The sequence below is a fragment of the Stegastes partitus genome, unplaced genomic scaffold (assembly GCF_000690725.1).
Source record: "Stegastes partitus isolate 25-593 unplaced genomic scaffold, Stegastes_partitus-1.0.2 Scaffold1030, whole genome shotgun sequence".
NCBI lineage: Eukaryota > Metazoa > Chordata > Actinopteri > Pomacentridae > Stegastes > Stegastes partitus.
Window position 1 is genome coordinate 96,721 of NW_007578761.1, and position 17,568 is coordinate 114,288.

The following is a 17,568-nucleotide window of genomic DNA, read 5'->3' on the forward strand; positions in this document are numbered from 1 at the left end:
TTGCCTCATCAGGAAACTATGGATCATTTAACACCACTTTGTCTTACATCTGTGCAAGTAAAACATGCCCAGAGTCAGGTGCTTATACACCATCTGTGTGAGACAGTACAGTGTATATACTCAATGCATATGTCTTTTATAACGTAGATAGGCTGATTTTTTTTTGTGTGTGTGTGTGTTAACCTTTCACCAATCTTTAATAACACAGACGTTCGTCAGAGTGAAAACAGCGACTGGCTGTTTGAACCCAGCAGTCCACATTCATTCTCTTCCTTTTTCATCATATGAGAGTGTGTCGGTCTCACTTTGATGCATACATTTCAACAGAGAGATATTTGAATGATTATAGGTGGTATGGGAGACTCTGGTGGTCTAGTGTTGTCTTGAAATGAAATAGCCGTATTTCTTTTAGTGATACAATCCAGACTTGGCCACATTAATGGCTCGACAAACATGAATTAGGCGAATATTATGCCATAAATTTAGATGATTAATTTCACTGCACAGACCTTTAAATAAATTAGGTCTAATGGGTGCCTTTTGCTGTATTTATACAGGCTGGAGGGATGTCATACAGCCAGGGAAGTGAATAGCTCACACAGCTGTGCGTAGCGCACCGCAGCAGCCCAAGCAAACCCAAGTTCAGGTGTCAGATACATTTCACCAGACCCTCTCTTGGGATTTAAGAGCTTTTACGGTGGTGTTTCCAGCTGAAGTGACATTCAAACTTCTTCTTTGAACAGCAACGCAAAAAAAAAAAAAAAGAGTGCAGCTCATGGTGTGCTCATGTGCATATGTGAAGGTCATAGACTTTTAAAGACTTAGATTGGGACATTTCAAAACATAAGAGTGAGGCGGTGAGGTGAGGTTTTGCTGAGCTGCAGTTGGAGAATCGGGGCAAGTTGGTTCAGAGAGCAGGGCCAGAGTGAGCTTATTGGCACACCTTAAATGCATTGGCTAATCAGTCTCTCCCTCTCAATGCATTCTGGCCACACCACGAGACACAGGGAGTCGATGTGTCTTTTGTTCTGAGGAGAAACAACGTGCACCCCGGCAGAAATTGGGCATCACAACACGTAGGGCATGGCAATCATCATTTGAATTATGTGTGTGGGTTGGCAGCAATAAAGTCTTGTGCTTCAGCCTTTCCTGTGCGCTGGGGGAAACCCGCGGTAGCTGCCTCGTGCTACCATGAAGAATGTTTTTCTGATCAACCGAAGACTCTGTTTGCAATATTAGACTCCCAAGTGGGTGAGTGAGAGTGCAACTGTTACTACGCAAGTGTTGGTGCATCCCCAGACCTTTGCTGCGGTCTCTCTGGTTCGCTCTCTCTCAGGTTCTGCTGTTTTGACTGTGGTCTGCTCATATAGTCCCCGTGTTGTTTATTGCGGCTCAGTGCTGACGCTGGGTCCAATACCTTCGCAGATTCGCCTGCCAGAAAAACTTTTATGATGAAATGTGAGGCAGGAAAAAGGGAGGTGAGGACAAACAGTGAAGCTGTTTTCTTTGAGCCTCTGTTTTACTTTGTGAACCAGTTTCCAGAATCCACATTTTGGCTGTCAGTGCAAGCATGAGAGAGGAAGTCAAGGAAGAATCGGTGCATGTTTATGCATTAGTGTGCATGGTTGCATGGTTAATTGCAGGTTCAGCTACATGCATTTGTGCATCTAGGCAAGTGTTGAATACATAGAAGCGTACATGCACACCTTACAATAGTTTGTGACTGTACTTATTTAAAGAAAACCCACGTATTGCCAAGAATTAATAGTTTTGCAACCGCAGAATCTTGAAAACATATCATGGACGTTTTTTTTATATGGTATGGTGTTGAGTGAGGGGCTGGAAAGTTTAAGTGGGGTTTTGGAAGAAGATGTGGTGATATAGATGTGTTTTTAATTCATCTATTCGGAGGAGCCTCTCAATGCCGTCTCCAGTGTTACCTTTGGGTTTGAATGGGGCCAGACTGGACAGCAGCGAGCCCCTATACTTCTCTATCTGACCTTTCTCTTTTCTTTTCTCTTTCCCCTAATCAAAAAAAAGTGATTACAAAACAGAATGTAGTCTCTGGTGTCTAATTGCGTAGGCAGAATCTGTACCATGGTTGTCCTGGAGACTGCAGGAGTTCTGCTTTACATGTTATCTCCCTGAAGTGGAAACACACAAATCCACACAGAAATGCACAAACCTACAAAGTCACGGTTGGGAAATGTGGGCCCGTCCCAAAGACAACCTGGCTTGAAGGCTTGAGGGATTTCTCACACCGACACATCACTTTGTCTCACCACAGGACCTGCACTTTTAAACGGCAATAGGAAAACTCCTGGAGAGCTCGGAGCGTGGTTGGAGGGATGGAGTGTTGAAAGAGAGGTAGTAGCGGCGGGGTGAGAGAGAGAGGTGTTGTTGGAAGATGACACTAAGAAGAACGGGACGAGAGGGAAAGGAAAATTGGAAAGGAAATTGAAGGGGAAAGGAAAGGTTAATCACCTTGTCTTGTTAGCTGTCTATCATCTCAACATGTGTGCCAGCTGATAAAGCTGCACAGCATCTCCTGCAACAAACCTGCTGAAGGACTAGTAATATTAGTGGTGGGCCAGGCTGTCAGTAGTATGCTCAGTAAGTCAAATGATCTGTTAAGAACTGCCATCATCTCGATCCAGCCTTCTCAGACTCTTTCATTATCACTCCCCTTGTTTTCAGCCCTCGCTCCTGTCCATCCTTTCATCCGTCCCTCCTCACCTATCCACCTCTCTCTCCTTGTTTTTCATGTTCTGTTTCTGGCAGTGGTGAGTGCTTTAAGAGGGTATTAGCAGGGCGTCTGTGCAGTACTATCACAGCTTAGAGGGCCAGTGCAGGTGAGACAGCAGGGATTTCCTGTTAGGCCCCTCTGCTACATTCTTGCTAAATTGCTCCTTGCCAGGTGGAGTCGGAGGGGAGGAGGTCCAGCTTTCTCTCTCTCTCTTATACACACACTCACACACACACACATACCAATGTAGCCGGTAGCACATCGGCCTCAGCACATGATAATGTGCACCCACATATTGAACGTACAAAGGATTAGTGATATCACTACTGTGTGTGTGTGTGTGTTTGTGTGTGCGTGCAAATGTGAATTGCAGAGGACAGAGCCGTTCTCAGTATTAGACTTTGGTTGTCTGCCAAAGGAGCAATATGAGATAAATACTTCGCCATCTTACACCTGGGGGTCCTGGCCTGCTTCTAATGCTACTACGTGAGAGGCGCCCTCTGTGTGTCTCTGGACTGCATGGTGCACTCTCGTTTTACACATGCACATGTACACACACACACATGCAGGCAGGCAGGTAGGAACTAACTGTCACACACAGTCATACTTCTCAATTGTGTATTTTTATATTTGCTCTGTTTTTTATTCTGGTATTTTTATCTTGTAATTTGTGCAATTTTTTTCTTCTTTTTTTTCGTTATTCATTGAATCTCAAAAGGTGATGGACAACACAATTACAATTATAAGTCAATTTTATAAGTTCAAAAGTATAATCAAAGGTCCCCAACATGCAGTCAGAAAAGTCAATGTGACTGTTTGAGTATAGTTTTTCTGTTGCAGTATAAAAAGTATGCAACCACTTGGAAGTTTTCCCTTTTACTGCTTTTTGGTCAATATAATAAGGATTTTTCAACATGGATTTCCAAAAATGGAGTCTTTCATGTCAACGTGAAAATAAATTTCTTCAAAGTAGTTGAACATATAAAATGTAAAATAAGTGATCGCTGAAGTATTTACCACCTTCAAATCAGTATTGAGTAGTTGCACTTTTGGCCTGAAACTACAGCATCCTTTGTGGATACTCTCAGTCTTGCATACGTGGATGCTGCTTTTTCACTAACATTCTTCTTTGCAAAACTGCTGAAGCTCTGTCAGGTCGCACAGGGATTGTGAACGATCCGCCCTTTTCAAGTCCAGCCACAAATTCTCAATTGGATTGAGGTCTGGGCTCTTACTCGGCCACTCCAGGACATTCACCTTGTTGTTTTTAAACTGTTTCTGTGCGCTGTGTGCTTCGATTCATCGTCATCCTGGAAAACAGATCTTGTCCCAAAGCACAGTTCTCTTACAGACTGCATCAGGTTGTCTTCCAGTATATCCTTAGAATTTGCTGCGTTAATTTTACCCTCTACTGCTACAAGCCTTCTCATGAGAAACATCCCCACATTATGATGCTGCCACCACCATGCTTCACGGTGGGGATGGTGTGTTTGCGATGATGTGCAGCCCTTTGTGTCCATGAAACATAGTGTCTAATCCTGCTTTCTGGCAAACTCTAGAGGAGATCTGATATGAGCTTTGTTCAACAGTGGCTTTCTCTTTGCCTTTTTTCCCATAAAGCTTTGGCCCGTAAAGAATAGTAGTATGTACATTCTCTCCCATCTCATCTGCTGAAGCTTGTAACTCCTTTGAACGAGTCTTAGGCGTCTTGGTGTGCCATATTCCTTCCATTTCTTAATGATGGATTTAACTGTACTCAAAGGGATATTCAATAACTTGGAAATTCCGTTGTATCCGTCCCCTGACCTCTGATTTTCAACAACCTTTTTACAGAGATACTGGGAGTGTTGTTTTGTCTTTGTAATGTAGTTATCGCCCTGAGTACTGATTTACTTGATTCAGGAAGTGGAACTTCCAGATACAGGTGTCTTTATACTACAATTACTTGAGACACATTTACTGCACTCAGATGATCTCCATTTCACTAATTGTGTCACTTCTAGCACAAACTGGCTGCACCTGTTTTGAATTCGGTAAGTCACTTTAAAGGGGGTAAAAACTTATGCAATCACATATTTTACATTTTATATGTTCAATTATTGACATTACTTTGTAGAAATCTGTTTTCATTTTGACATGAAACAGCATTTTTTCTCCCCCACCTTCGATAAATTCTTTTCTAAAAAGCCATTTAAATAGACCATTAATTTAATGTTCAAAAACACTGAAAGGGGAAAACTTCCACAGGGGTAAATACTTTTAATAGGCGCTGTACATTGTAGATTTGTGACTTTAATTTGAGATTAGCTGTGGTAAAGCTTGTTAATTGATTCAATTTTGCCTCCATCTGCTTCAACAACCACCATCCTCCCATTCTGGATCTCCTTAAGTGCCTTGTAAAATGCTTAAGCTGGAGATGAGCTGGAGAGCAAAACAGAGTCTGTGCTTTAAGTGTTTTCACACAGTCCACTTTGTGTCCAAGTAACGCTTGTTAAAATGACTGTTAACAAACCCTCCCTTGCTGCTTCTCTCTCTCTATATGTGTGCGTGTGTCTTGAATTCACATAAAACATACATACACACGTTAAAATTAGGTTCAAGTGGGTTCATTATTTGCGCTATGACAGAAAGGGCTGGAAATGAAATCAGTTGTTCATGAGCAACAAAGGAGCGTATAGTCTGCTCATGACGGCCAGCTGAGAGTGTATATGTGTGTGTCACTGTAGGCGGTGCAGCAGGATACTGATATATGTCCAATAAGAAGTTCTGGAGCGAGCTCAGATATCTCTCATCTCATTGCACACGGCCAGATATGGATGATTTTAATGTGTGAGTGTGAAGTGTGTGAGCAGTCTGATCTATGGCAGCACTGGTCCGATCATACAACACTCTCTGTAACAAATGATGGGACAGGCTCCAGGCTCCTTCACTCTCACACACATTTTTACCTCATCAGTCCACAGTGGTTCATATTATGGACATTAGGTCAAAGTCGAACTTTTACTACTTCCAAATGTCAACAAGTAAATGTGTTGAGAAATGTCATTTCAAGTACTGGATAATAACATATGGGCCACCTGACTGAGAACTGGAGGGGGAAAGTCATGGTGTAAGATTTCTTCATCTTTTTTTTTGTGTATTTTTCTGTAGCTGCTTCTCTTTATGTGTCTTTGCGTGTCAGTCAATCAGCCCTGGTTCATTCTCAAACGGCCTGCCTTGTACAGTCTATTTCAGATTACTTTCAACCTATGTGCTTGCCTGTCCATCAGCAAGTGTCAGTATACTGGATAGCTGTATGAATACTGTATTATATCACCCACTCTGTCTCTTACTGTTCCTTTTCTCCTTCTGTCTGCCTGTGCAGTATAAGTGCGGCATTTTTTTTTTTTCCAATTTCTGACTATATGTCTGTCTGCCTCCCTACTGGTCTGTTCATGTTTCTCTTATATATCTGCACTCAAAGGTAAAGCCTAATTCTGGAGACAGATTGTTGATGTGAAGTAAAGTTGCATATTTACATAGTTAGCTTGTCCAATGTCCGTCAAACTGCCCTCTCTTTGTCCTGTGCATAAACATCCAAGAGCATGCACCAGGACACACTGGAATAGTGATATGTGGATCAGTGTTTACAACTTACAGAGTCAGGCCTGTGTACGAACACAGTGCACACACACACACACATACACACACAAACACATACATACAAATATTTGCAGAATCTTGTAAAAAGGTGTGTATTGGATTAGAATCACTGACTTTAACTTTTTGTCCTTGTCAAATTCTAGGTGGATGCTCTGCGGGTGCGTTTGGAGGAAAAGGAGCAGTTCCTGACCAAGAAGACCAAGCAGCTACAGGACTTGAATGATGAAAAGAGCACGCTAACAGGAGAAATCAGAGACATGAAAGACATGCTGGATGTCAAGGAGAGAAAGGTCAATGTCCTGCAGAAGAAGGTATGTAAATCTAGTTGATTACAGCATCGAGTGTTTCATGCAGTGTAGCCGGGCTGAAAGTTTTTTCAGAGAAAAATGCAACCTTGAAGGAGTTCTACAGCAAAGCAGTGCATCGTATTGAAGCTGCTCTAATCCATATTTTGATAGTAATACTGGGCAGAATGATTACATGTATGTAAAAGAGGTTGTTTGTTGTGACAAACGTACACTGTGGCGTTATCAGACTCATTTATTTTATTTATTTTTTTATAACCTCACTGTATTCGCTCTCATCAACTTTGTTTCCAGCTACAGCAACTAACTGTTTTCCATAAACAAGCTGCATGCACTCAACACAACCTGTCACCAAATAGTAGACAGAAAAAATAAACAACTTGGTGTAAACACAAAGCAACCGTCAGGACTTGATGGAGACCAAAATCTGAACCAATAGTAGAGTGACTTACATTTGTATGGTGGCTATAAATATTTCTCCAAATACGTGATAATGTTGCTTCTTGTAACATGCAGCTATTTGCTAACATGTTTGCCAGCATGTTAGCGTTGTGTAGCTTCTCCATCCACCCTCAAATAGCCCCAAAAAATCTCTTAATATTGATTTAAGTGCTGATCGGGCTACGAAGTAGGTTAGTTAAACTCACCAAAGAGAACAAATGTAAAAAAGAATTTTCGTAATGTCAGCTTTTTCAATTAACTAATCTTTTTCTTATCAGTTCTACATAAAAACAAAAACCCAGATTGTTCAGGGTGAGAATTTAACAGTGTAAATATGAATCAGTGAATGTATATGTGGAGATCTGCAACTCGTAGTCGATCACTAATTTCGTCAGCGTGTTTGAACACTGAAACCTTCACATGTAAACATGTACGATACAAATGAGGCAGATGAATAAAAGCAGCATCTGGTCCCAGATGTCACACATCTCTCTCTCCCTGCTCACACACACACAAACACTTGCACGGCAAGTCTCAGAGGCCTTAATGACTTTTATAGGGGTTGCTATTTAGATGGGGCCTGTGGCCACCTGTGGTGCGCATGTTGGCAATTCCTCTGTAGACCAATTACACACACATAAAGGTCTCCTCTGAACTTCCTTGTTTCCTCTCATGTCCTCAAATTAGAGCTCCCTCTCTCTCCTCCCTCCCTCCCCCTTGCTGAGTTTAATGAAATGGGCTCCAAAGGTCACATACAGTACCATCTGTATGTGTGTGTGTGTGTGATTATCATTGCATGCATATATTCAGTTACATTATTATGTTTGTGTGACCTCCAAATGACTGTGTGAGAGGCTTAAAGATGACCTTTGTGCAAACCTACGCTGTGTTGTACTCCTTTGGGTCCCACCTATAGCTTCTCCTTGAGGCACCTATAATAATAATAATAAGTTTGCTTCTAGGTGATTTTTTATTTTTTAACTGACACTGAAGTCATGTCTGATGTGAACTTTTATCTTAAGAGATTAAATGTTTGTTATTCGCTGCCAGTTACTTTGGGTTGGAAGTTGGACATTTAAAAAAAACAAGTTGATTTAATTAAGGATTGGTGTGTGTTTCGTAAAGAGTGTTTTTATTCCATTTTTGCAGAGTTGTGCTATTTTACTGTCAGCCTTACTTGCCCTTTTCATCACTACAAGCTCAGAAATGAGCTTACTTTGGACTGCAGATATGTTTTTTTGTGCTGCGTGTCATTGTGTTGATGGCTGGTTTCTCACTGGCCAGTTTTTTTTTCCTCCCTTCATGGATGCTTTTTTCATCTGTGTCTGTGGAAAGTCTCACACTTCCTCCGACTCTTACACCCATTAATGCGGAATCAATAGAAGAAGTGAAATTTGAATGAACAAGGATGCCAGATATTTTACACTGGGAAGCAACAGGTGTTTCACCCCATTAGCCACACTGTATACGTTCACCACAATCTGGTTTTCCAGACTTCCTATTTCTCAACAGTCCTCGGGGGCTATAACTTACAGTGTTTTGTCTCAGGGGAAAGACAGGAGGAGAGCTGGGATGCTAGTTTCCTTTCTGGACTTCATACTCCAAAAGTCACTGCTGGCTTATTGTGTAAAATACACAGAGGGTGTGTATGTTTGACAGTGAGAAGTTCTCCCCAGACACGAATCTAACTGTCAAGGATGTATTTCCTAACTAATGACTGACTGCATGTCCTTCAACACCGAAGCTAATCGTATTGGCTTAGATTAACTTCTCTCATTTTTGCACGATGCTTTACTGTCAACCAGAGACATACCAGCTGTTTACAAAACTGAAATCTGGATCATTTTAACAGCATCTTTAAAATCCGATAGAGGTGTTCTGTACATTCAGTGCATCTTATTCATACAGTCGCAGTCATTTTAACCCTCCCTCAGTTTGACCTCATGCACCTTTATTTCTGATCGTATGTGTTTACCAGACACTGACTAAGACATACTGCCTCCGAAAACCACTCTGATGTGGTGCAACTTTTGGGAGGAAATTCAAAGCTGATATAACTTACACGTCTCTGATTGAGGTTTGAGCGAGTGTGTGTGCGTCTTTGTTGTTCTTTCTTTGTCTTTTATATAATCAAAGGACAATAGAATACTGCTTCTGCTCATATTATAATAAAGTGTTTACAATGTCAAAGGAAACTTTGTTAATTAATCTACAAAACCACCACTTGGATCGTTACAAAAGTCTGGTGTTTAGTCACAAGAAAATTTGAACAATAACTTGAAACAAACAGCTTGATCTGGCATAGCATCACTATTAAACTATGGCAGGTTTCTTTGGATAGGTAATAATAAGGACGTCTTGCTTTTATTTACTGCTTAAAGTAATATTTTGACCGCACATTCAGAGTTTACAGTGTGTCCACTTCTGACTCAAACAGCACCTGGCTATTTCACTGCTACCCAGTGTTGTCATTGTTATGCAAAATAATAAATAAGGCAGGAAATATGCAGATACTTAAAATTCACAGCTGCAGGCTCACTTTGCATCGACAAAGTTGGAAAAACATACCGATAGTGGCACCATGCTGCATGTGAAAAGTGAGGTGAAAGTCACACTTGAACTTGTTGGATGGCACTTATCCAGATTGTTTCCTCCTGATTAGAGCTTTGCTTGTGTTGTATCTGCTCTCAGGTCGCTTTGGATTAAAGTGTATGCTAAATGAAACTGCAGAATTGTATAGAACTCATACCAGCTTGATATGTGACAGTCAAATATACTGCTGTCGTTGTAAATCACATTAAAGTAAATAATATTTAGATTTAATCATACTGACAAAGGGGTAATTCTTCTGGTAAATGTGCTGTCAATAAGTAATTTGATGTAAAAAGTGTTGTGTTTGGCACTGAAAGCTGTTTTCAAAACTCAGCAAACCATTTCAGAATGATGACTGATGAATTTGCATTTTTGTTTCTAATTATTTTTTGCTTGTGTTTTGTAGCCTTAGCTTACTATAAAACTCAGAGCAGACTACGTAATGTAGGTTTTTCATTAATTTAATGTCGAGCTGGCAGGACTACAAAGTGCCGAAACTCACTGCAGTTCTTGGGGTTTGTTTGTTTGGTTAGTTTGCCTAATTTAAGCATCAAGATGGTCAGCCAGTAGTGTAATATTGAGCTTCAAAAACCTCAAAAGAGACGGATTTGAAGTTAATGTTAAAATGATGCAGTCAAAGCAAAAACAGCAATTTCACAGGCCTGTGTATGAAACCAGACATTTGTCATAAAGACCTTAAGAAGTTCATATGCGAGTTCAGACGGTTTTGTCACTGCATGGAGGACTTGTTTTAATGAGAGCCAGACCGTTCGCGCATGCCTCTATTGTACAAAAAATTATCTGCTCTCAGTCACCACATTACTACTGCAGTCTGGTTTTTTGGGCAACTACAGGTTGTAGAGATCAGAGAAAAGGGCTTTGTTGTGCAGCTGCATCCCAAAGCTCAGAAAATGCTGCTGCACGTCAGACTTCACTACAGACTTTCTGAGTACATTACAAGCAGCACTGCGTTACTGAATACATCAAAACTACCCGAACAGATAAAAACTGTTTTGATCTGATGACTGAAGTTCAAGCATCACTCATTTATATCGGTGAAGCTGATTTAAACTTAACATAACAAAGCTGACAACCTGTTCCCTTTTGATTCATGTTGTCTGACAGTGTTTGATTTCTCCTTGTTCTCAAAGAGGGAAAATAGTAATTGTGTCATTTCTCTCTTGCAACTGGAGATTTGACATTTACGATAAAATAAAAGATCTGGAAGGCTAGATGTTTTTGTATAATAATATGTAAAGGGCAATCTTGTTCTCCATCATAATTCTTACATCTTAACTTTAGCAGAGTTTAATATGATGGTTATCAAACTTATATGAATGACTGATGTTTTAGCATTGTATACAGCAGCAGTTTGCAGCACTACAGCGCACAAAATGAGGACTCCAACATACTGTAGTTCCTCTATGACAACTTCAAAGCTCATGTGATACAAGGTCGGTAAGCTGGTCATTTTCTACTGTTGATTAAGTTCAGGTTCTTTGCAGCCATGATGACTCAGAATTTTTCTGTCATATTCCAAACTTTTTAGTGCAGGTTGTAATTTCCAGTTTTATCTAAGGCAGTCAATCCTCAAACACAAACAGTACTACAGAAGTGTGTCTGCCTGGCTTATTGTTACAGTAATACAGTGATTGTGCAGGAGCGTTCTGTTGACAGCAGCTTTTTGAATGAAGATGCACTTAAACTACCGATGATGAGGAATTAAGTTATGTGTAATTTATGAGAAACATAATACAAACGCAGAACCGGAGCATGAAAACGACAAAACGATGCAATGAATGACGCAATCAAAATACATAGCAGTCGCAAGAGAAGCTAGGAGTGATGAGGAATTCTCTTAGAGCCACCGCAACCGTTCTTCTAAAAACTGCGAATGACTTGGATGTTGATGTGACCCCTATCCACACGAGGAAAACTGGAAAATATGCAAACCTCAACATGAAGTTGGCTTAATGTTCATACGATTTATCTATATTCCATGAGCTTTAGCTGTAGTTTGTCTTGCCAAGTATACTTCTTCCGCTTTGAGCTTCAGCTATATGCATCATCGTAATGCTACCATATTAATTGAAGCAAGAGGCCTGTAGCTACCTGCATGCAGAGATGATGGTGAGATACACAGACAGACTTGTTCAGGAAATAACTGTTTTTTAAAAAACCCCTTATTATTCCGGGTCATTTTAATGCAACCGCCTGTAAAATGACATCTCCAAATTAAAATTAATGCTGTTATTTATCCTTATGGAGTGTATATAAAGTTTAACCTTTGTTGTACAGATAGCACTCTCTAGTTTTAGCCACAGCAATCAGAATCATTCTAGGTGCTACCAGTAAAAAGTTATTCTATTTTTTATCACAGAAAAACATATTTCTTTGATCCTTGCCTAAGTTTTTTTTCTTGAAAATAAAGGTGCATAAAGCAGCATTAGGAGGTGGGAACTAAAACACAAACCAATACAAAAAAAACTTGTATTGCACTCATGTATCAAATTTGAAAACAAAATCTGTTAAACTGATAATTTGACACCAGTTTTTATACTGGTATGTTCATGCGTTTTATTGAGGGACATTTGTTTTATCTACATCTATCCAAATTGGAGACAGAGAAAAAGTGCTATATCTTTTGAATGCTTGAACCTACAGACATCAGTGAGAGCTCTATTGAAAGCTGGTACCCAGAGGAATCCATATCTGGACACAGAGTCACTCTATCACTCATATTTCATGATAAAAACAAAATAAAATATGTATTTTTCATAAAATATATAATAACAGTATATCAAAACAAGTGTTATGGGCAAGTATAAATGTATATATTTAAAATTCACACTAACAACAAACACATCAAACTGTATATTTACTGTATAACTCAAACTGTACACATATTCTTAGCACCATGACACTCACTTGTTTTCTATGAGCCGCTCATTGTAACAGCCTCTGTTCAAAGAAAGCACACAGATATGCTGCTGTCTCAACTTGTGCAGCCTCCATGAATTGTCCTGTTGTGTATTTTCTCTTTTCTGTACGTTTTTCCATGTTTCTGTGCTCCAAAACGATCCCAAAACAAACAAGGTAGAGGATGGATGCATTACACACATTTTAAGCACTAAACGCCTTCAGCAACTATGCACGACTTCCACTGTCTCTCCACACACAAACAATCCTGCCTTCTTATACATCGGCGCGTTCGTCTGCTCATTGGCTACAAGTTTACAGCGTGAGAGAATATCTGCAACCCGACTGGTTGAATCTACAAGGGTGGAACTTGTGCTTAACGGGTTGACTGTCTGAGACACTCCATTGACTCTTCAGGATGTCAGTCACCCACCAAAGCCCTCGTATTGGCCAAACTAGGTGTCAATCAAAAGCTCAGCCCTCCGTCTAGCTGCCTGTTGCACTTTCAGCGCGATCTAAATTAGATTCTGCCTGATTTTGCCAGAAGAAAGGAACAAAACAGCTGGAGCTGATCTCAAGCTGGGAAGACATTACTGCAGAATTCGTGCCTTTTAATACGTGTTGTGAACCAAATTGTTTTACTGGATTATATTCACTGGATGTGTACGGACAGAATGAGACCAAGCTGGTGAGGAATGAGTGATGTTTGAGCTGCAGAGAGCCTTCAAAAGTAAGAAAAGTCGAATTTTAACATTTTGCTTTTCTGTACAAAAAGCTCTTTGTGTCAACACTGTGGTTGCTGCCGGTCAAAAACGTTCATATCATCGGAAAGACGAGACTCTAAGCTTTCATTTGATGTGTGTATTATCGGGAAACTTGATTGTGGAGCGTGCACACACGGCTCTAATGTTTTTGGAAAGTGGTCACATGTCCCGCCGGCGGAACGTTGGAACTATGAGGGGATCAAAAATACAACATTCTGACGTTACTGATTGACCTTGTCTAAATGTGTGTCCTCGTTTTAAACTAATCACAGAATTAAGGTTGTAATTTCCCTTGAACAAATGCATTTGGCAACAGGTTCTCATCAGTTTTATAGGGAATCTTTTTCAAGTAAACAGTAGCTGCAATAAGAACTGTTAACAGTGACGTCTATCCACGATAGGCAGGATATTATTGCTGGAAAAAGGATGATGTAGATTGTTTAAGATGTGTTTTATTAGTGTCATCAGCAGCGCAATTGAAATTCCAAACCTCCATTGTCTTTAAGTGGTGCCAGAAAACCTGCAAATAAGACCGAAGCTACGTGTGTGGCCACATACCTTGAAAGGATGTGAGAAGATTTGACCTTTGTGATTTGGGTGAAGCAACCCTGTAATCTGTTACGTCTCATCCTTTCATGTTGATATTTATGAAAAGAAAAATACTGTTTTGGTGACTTTGCGCAAATGGAATTTAGAATGCTAGTTACGATTTAGGGGGCCACATACGTTTTCTTCAGAAAGTACACTTCCTTTGACAAGACTGTATACAGTGAAGCCACACTGTGTACACTAACCATCGCTGTCTGATTTGTTTTCTAAATTTCCAGTTTCCCAGTGGTCTCAGTAGGCTATAACTTAAAGCTTCGCTGTTTGAGGGGAAAGACCTTCCTAGTTTTATACTGTATAAGTCATTGCAATAAAAAATAAATAAGAGAACAACCTGTTTGAACTCTTCCCAGTGCAGGATAAAACTTTTTCCTGCATCTAAAAAAAGCCAAGGGTACGTTTTCCTCGCAAGGGACGTTTTTTGATATGACAAAACATTCCAGATAGAGAAAAGCCAAGAGTCGAGAGAGACGCTCATGAAAGTTATGTGAATATTTTTTTGACAGCTAAAACCTTTTGCACTGTTTTTGCTTTCATGACACATTGCAATGAAGTTTAGCTTCTCTAAAAATTTATCGACTTGGAATGAGTCAGCTAAACACATTTCATAGGGCTATTAATCCTTTGTATATGTTCTCCCACTGATGAAAAGAGCTTTGAGGGTTAAGATGATACATCTGTGTTATGAGGACATGCTTTCTATCTGCACTACAAACAGGTCCAATGCCCCCACTCAGGGTTCTGGTGATGATAATAAGGGCTGATGACAGGTCAACTGGTGAATGATAATGTTTTTCTTCCTTTGTGTGTGTGTGTGTGTGTGTGTGTGTGTGTCATAAGGAATTGACATCTGCAGGACTAAGAGCAAAAACAGTCTCTTGGATGTTTATGTGAGTGTAATATAAAGTGGAATAGAAGACGCTGAAAAAAATGTAATGTAAATAAAAACAGGAAGTCTGTTTGTGGTATCAGACATGCTGCACTTTTTTTTTAAACCCTTGTTTCAGAGTTCTTTTCTTTTTGGTTTCTTCACTCTTTTTATTCATGTTGTCCTCATTTTTACATAGGGTTTAAAAGGCTTGACTCGTTTAGCTTCACTCAGCAGATTTATTGGTTTCTGCCCCGTATTTGACGTGTCAAGAGACGGCTTCATGAAGATACAAATGAGAGTGCTTTAGCAAAACCACATTTTCAGCTGTTGGACCTCTTTGGCTTTGATGTTAAAGGGTTTTGTTGCCCCCATCTGTGTCTCAAGTGTGGTACTTCTGAATGGTAAAGTGCCCCTCTTTAGCCCCTCTTTGGTGCTGCATTCAACAAGTGATACTTAACATATGAGAGAAATAACTCCCAGACTGGTGGGCTGATGAGACACAGATAGACACATAGATGGAGCAGTTCTTAAGCACAGTGATCTCCACGGTGACCCTTTCTGAAATGATTATACAGACACAGGCATTGGAGCACTGCTTGAGACGACCTTAAATCGCAGTATGCATCACACATTACTGCCCTTTTTTTTTTTTTTCTGTCTCGAGTAATCCCAAGTATGAGTCTGAGGATTTGGGGATTTTTTAGCTTCTCCTTACAGGCCTCGACATGGACAGTCAGCATGACTTATAGCATGGAACCATGATGTCATTGCTGTAGTTTGAGCCCTAGATTGATCCTAATAGTTAGTGGCTGAATTTCACTAAAAATAACGAGGAACTGGTCTTTGAATTAAGAAAAAAAAAAAAAAATCACATGCTACATTTGTGTGGCCATTTTTGGTCTTATGTATCACAACAACAGAACAGTGGGAGCTCTGTTCGAGCCCTGGGTGTACGAGACCATGACCAATGCATAATGATGCGTTTATTTATTTATTTTTTCATTTTTGGTTCTTTTTTTTTTTTTTCGCTGAGGGGGTAGGGCTGTGGGAGGTACATATGCGGAGCCGGTTGTGGTGTGGTTTTGGCATACATGTGTTATTCATGTTCAAACATTGTGGTCGTCCCAATCCATATTCATGCTTTTAAAAAGACTGGCTGTGTGCATGGAAGTATAGTATCCCCTATCATGTTCCCTCCTATAGCAACCACAGACGGGGAGATTCGATTACGTCTGCTCCGTCTGCACAAGGTATATGTGCGAATGTTTGTGTGTGTCTGTATGGAAGGATGTCGTGCGCAAGGCTTTCTGTTCGTTTTGATAATGTTTAGCGGATCTCCTCTAGACTTTCTCAGGGGAAGCCACCTCTGTTTCAGTGCACCCTCTCTGCCAGACTCTTTCAGCACTTGCTCCGGTCCGGTGTCATCACCGGCTCTGGCCTGGTTTCATTGACATGGCCAGGCCTTTGATTGTGAAGAAAAGTAGAGAGAGGGGAGAGATTGATATAGAGATAAATTGAGTAGTTTCCTGGCCTTATACATTTCTACTCTTTCCTCTCCCCCACTCTGCTGTCCGTCTCTCTGTGGAGCAATTGCTCTTGTGTCTGTCCATTTTTCAAAATTTAATGAGCTTTCACTTTTGTTGAAATACACTCAATTTTCATGTCCCTTGTTGAATAAATGGATGCATATTGTCAAATGACTGTCCTCGGTTAATCAGAAACTACTGTACCCGTGCAGGCTTTTGCTGACCTTGTTTTCCCAAAGCAGCTTTCAATGTTCCTTTCTCTCTCTTTTCTCTCCATCCTCCCACAAGTTTTACACACTGCCCCAAAACAACGTTGGCACTGTTGAGTGTGATGCATATGGATAGCGAGAGGAGGAAGTGCTGCATGTTGATAGAAAGGAAAATATTAGTTCAGCATTGGCACAGTGTTTATTGTGTGTGTGTGTGTGTGTACGAGTAAGTATATATTTAGTATTTTTGTGAGGACCGATTGCGTTTTAGACACTAGGGGTATAGGCATCTTTGGAAAGTGAGGACAGTTTGACCTCTCTTTGTTTTTAGAGAGGCCTTTAAAGGGCCATTTGAGGATGAGGAATTGGTTTTAGGGTTAAGGTTGAAATTAGATTTGGAGTAGGGCTATTGTAAAGTTAGCTGTGAAGGTTGACTCAGGGGCTAGGGATAGGGTTATGTAAGGGGGGTTTCTTGTGTTTTTGTACTGTGTATACACAAATATCAAAACTGCGTACTGCTTATAGAGTTTTTCCTCAGTGCGTATGACAGACAGTTATCTATACCCGATTGAACTTCCTAAAACAGTCGTATAATCTTCTTGATGAGTGATGTTTGATGGGATCGTCGTGTCTTTCAGCATCACGCACCTTCACCCAGACAACCAACCGGGGCTGATCAGGCAGATATATTTGCAAGATAGTTAAACAATTTTATCAGGAGAAACTGTCACATTTCAGTCTATATGGATCATTATTGATCGTTTTTAATGACCTATTCTTTACTGAGTTCAACAGACAAAATGTTTATTTTGAATTTGAATTTGTTTTCACCCATAGTATATCAAGCTAGAGCAAGTGTATCAAAGTAATAAGTTTAATATGAACACATCAACAAAAAAACACACAAATACATAAATGTACATACATAAATATAAATATGGATAAAT

The 17,568-nt window shown here is 40.2% G+C and overlaps 1 protein-coding gene across 1 annotated transcript in view; it reads left to right on the top strand.

Moving 5' to 3' along the window:
• Positions 1-17,568, top strand: part of LOC103367233 (ERC protein 2-like) — a 154,149-nt gene that overhangs the window by 26,695 nt on the left and 109,886 nt on the right. Inside the window, exon 7 of the mRNA XM_008295204.1 lies at positions 6,532-6,699. Coding sequence (XP_008293426.1) covers positions 6,532-6,699 — 168 coding nt within the window. The remainder of the gene's footprint in view (positions 1-6,531; positions 6,700-17,568) is intronic.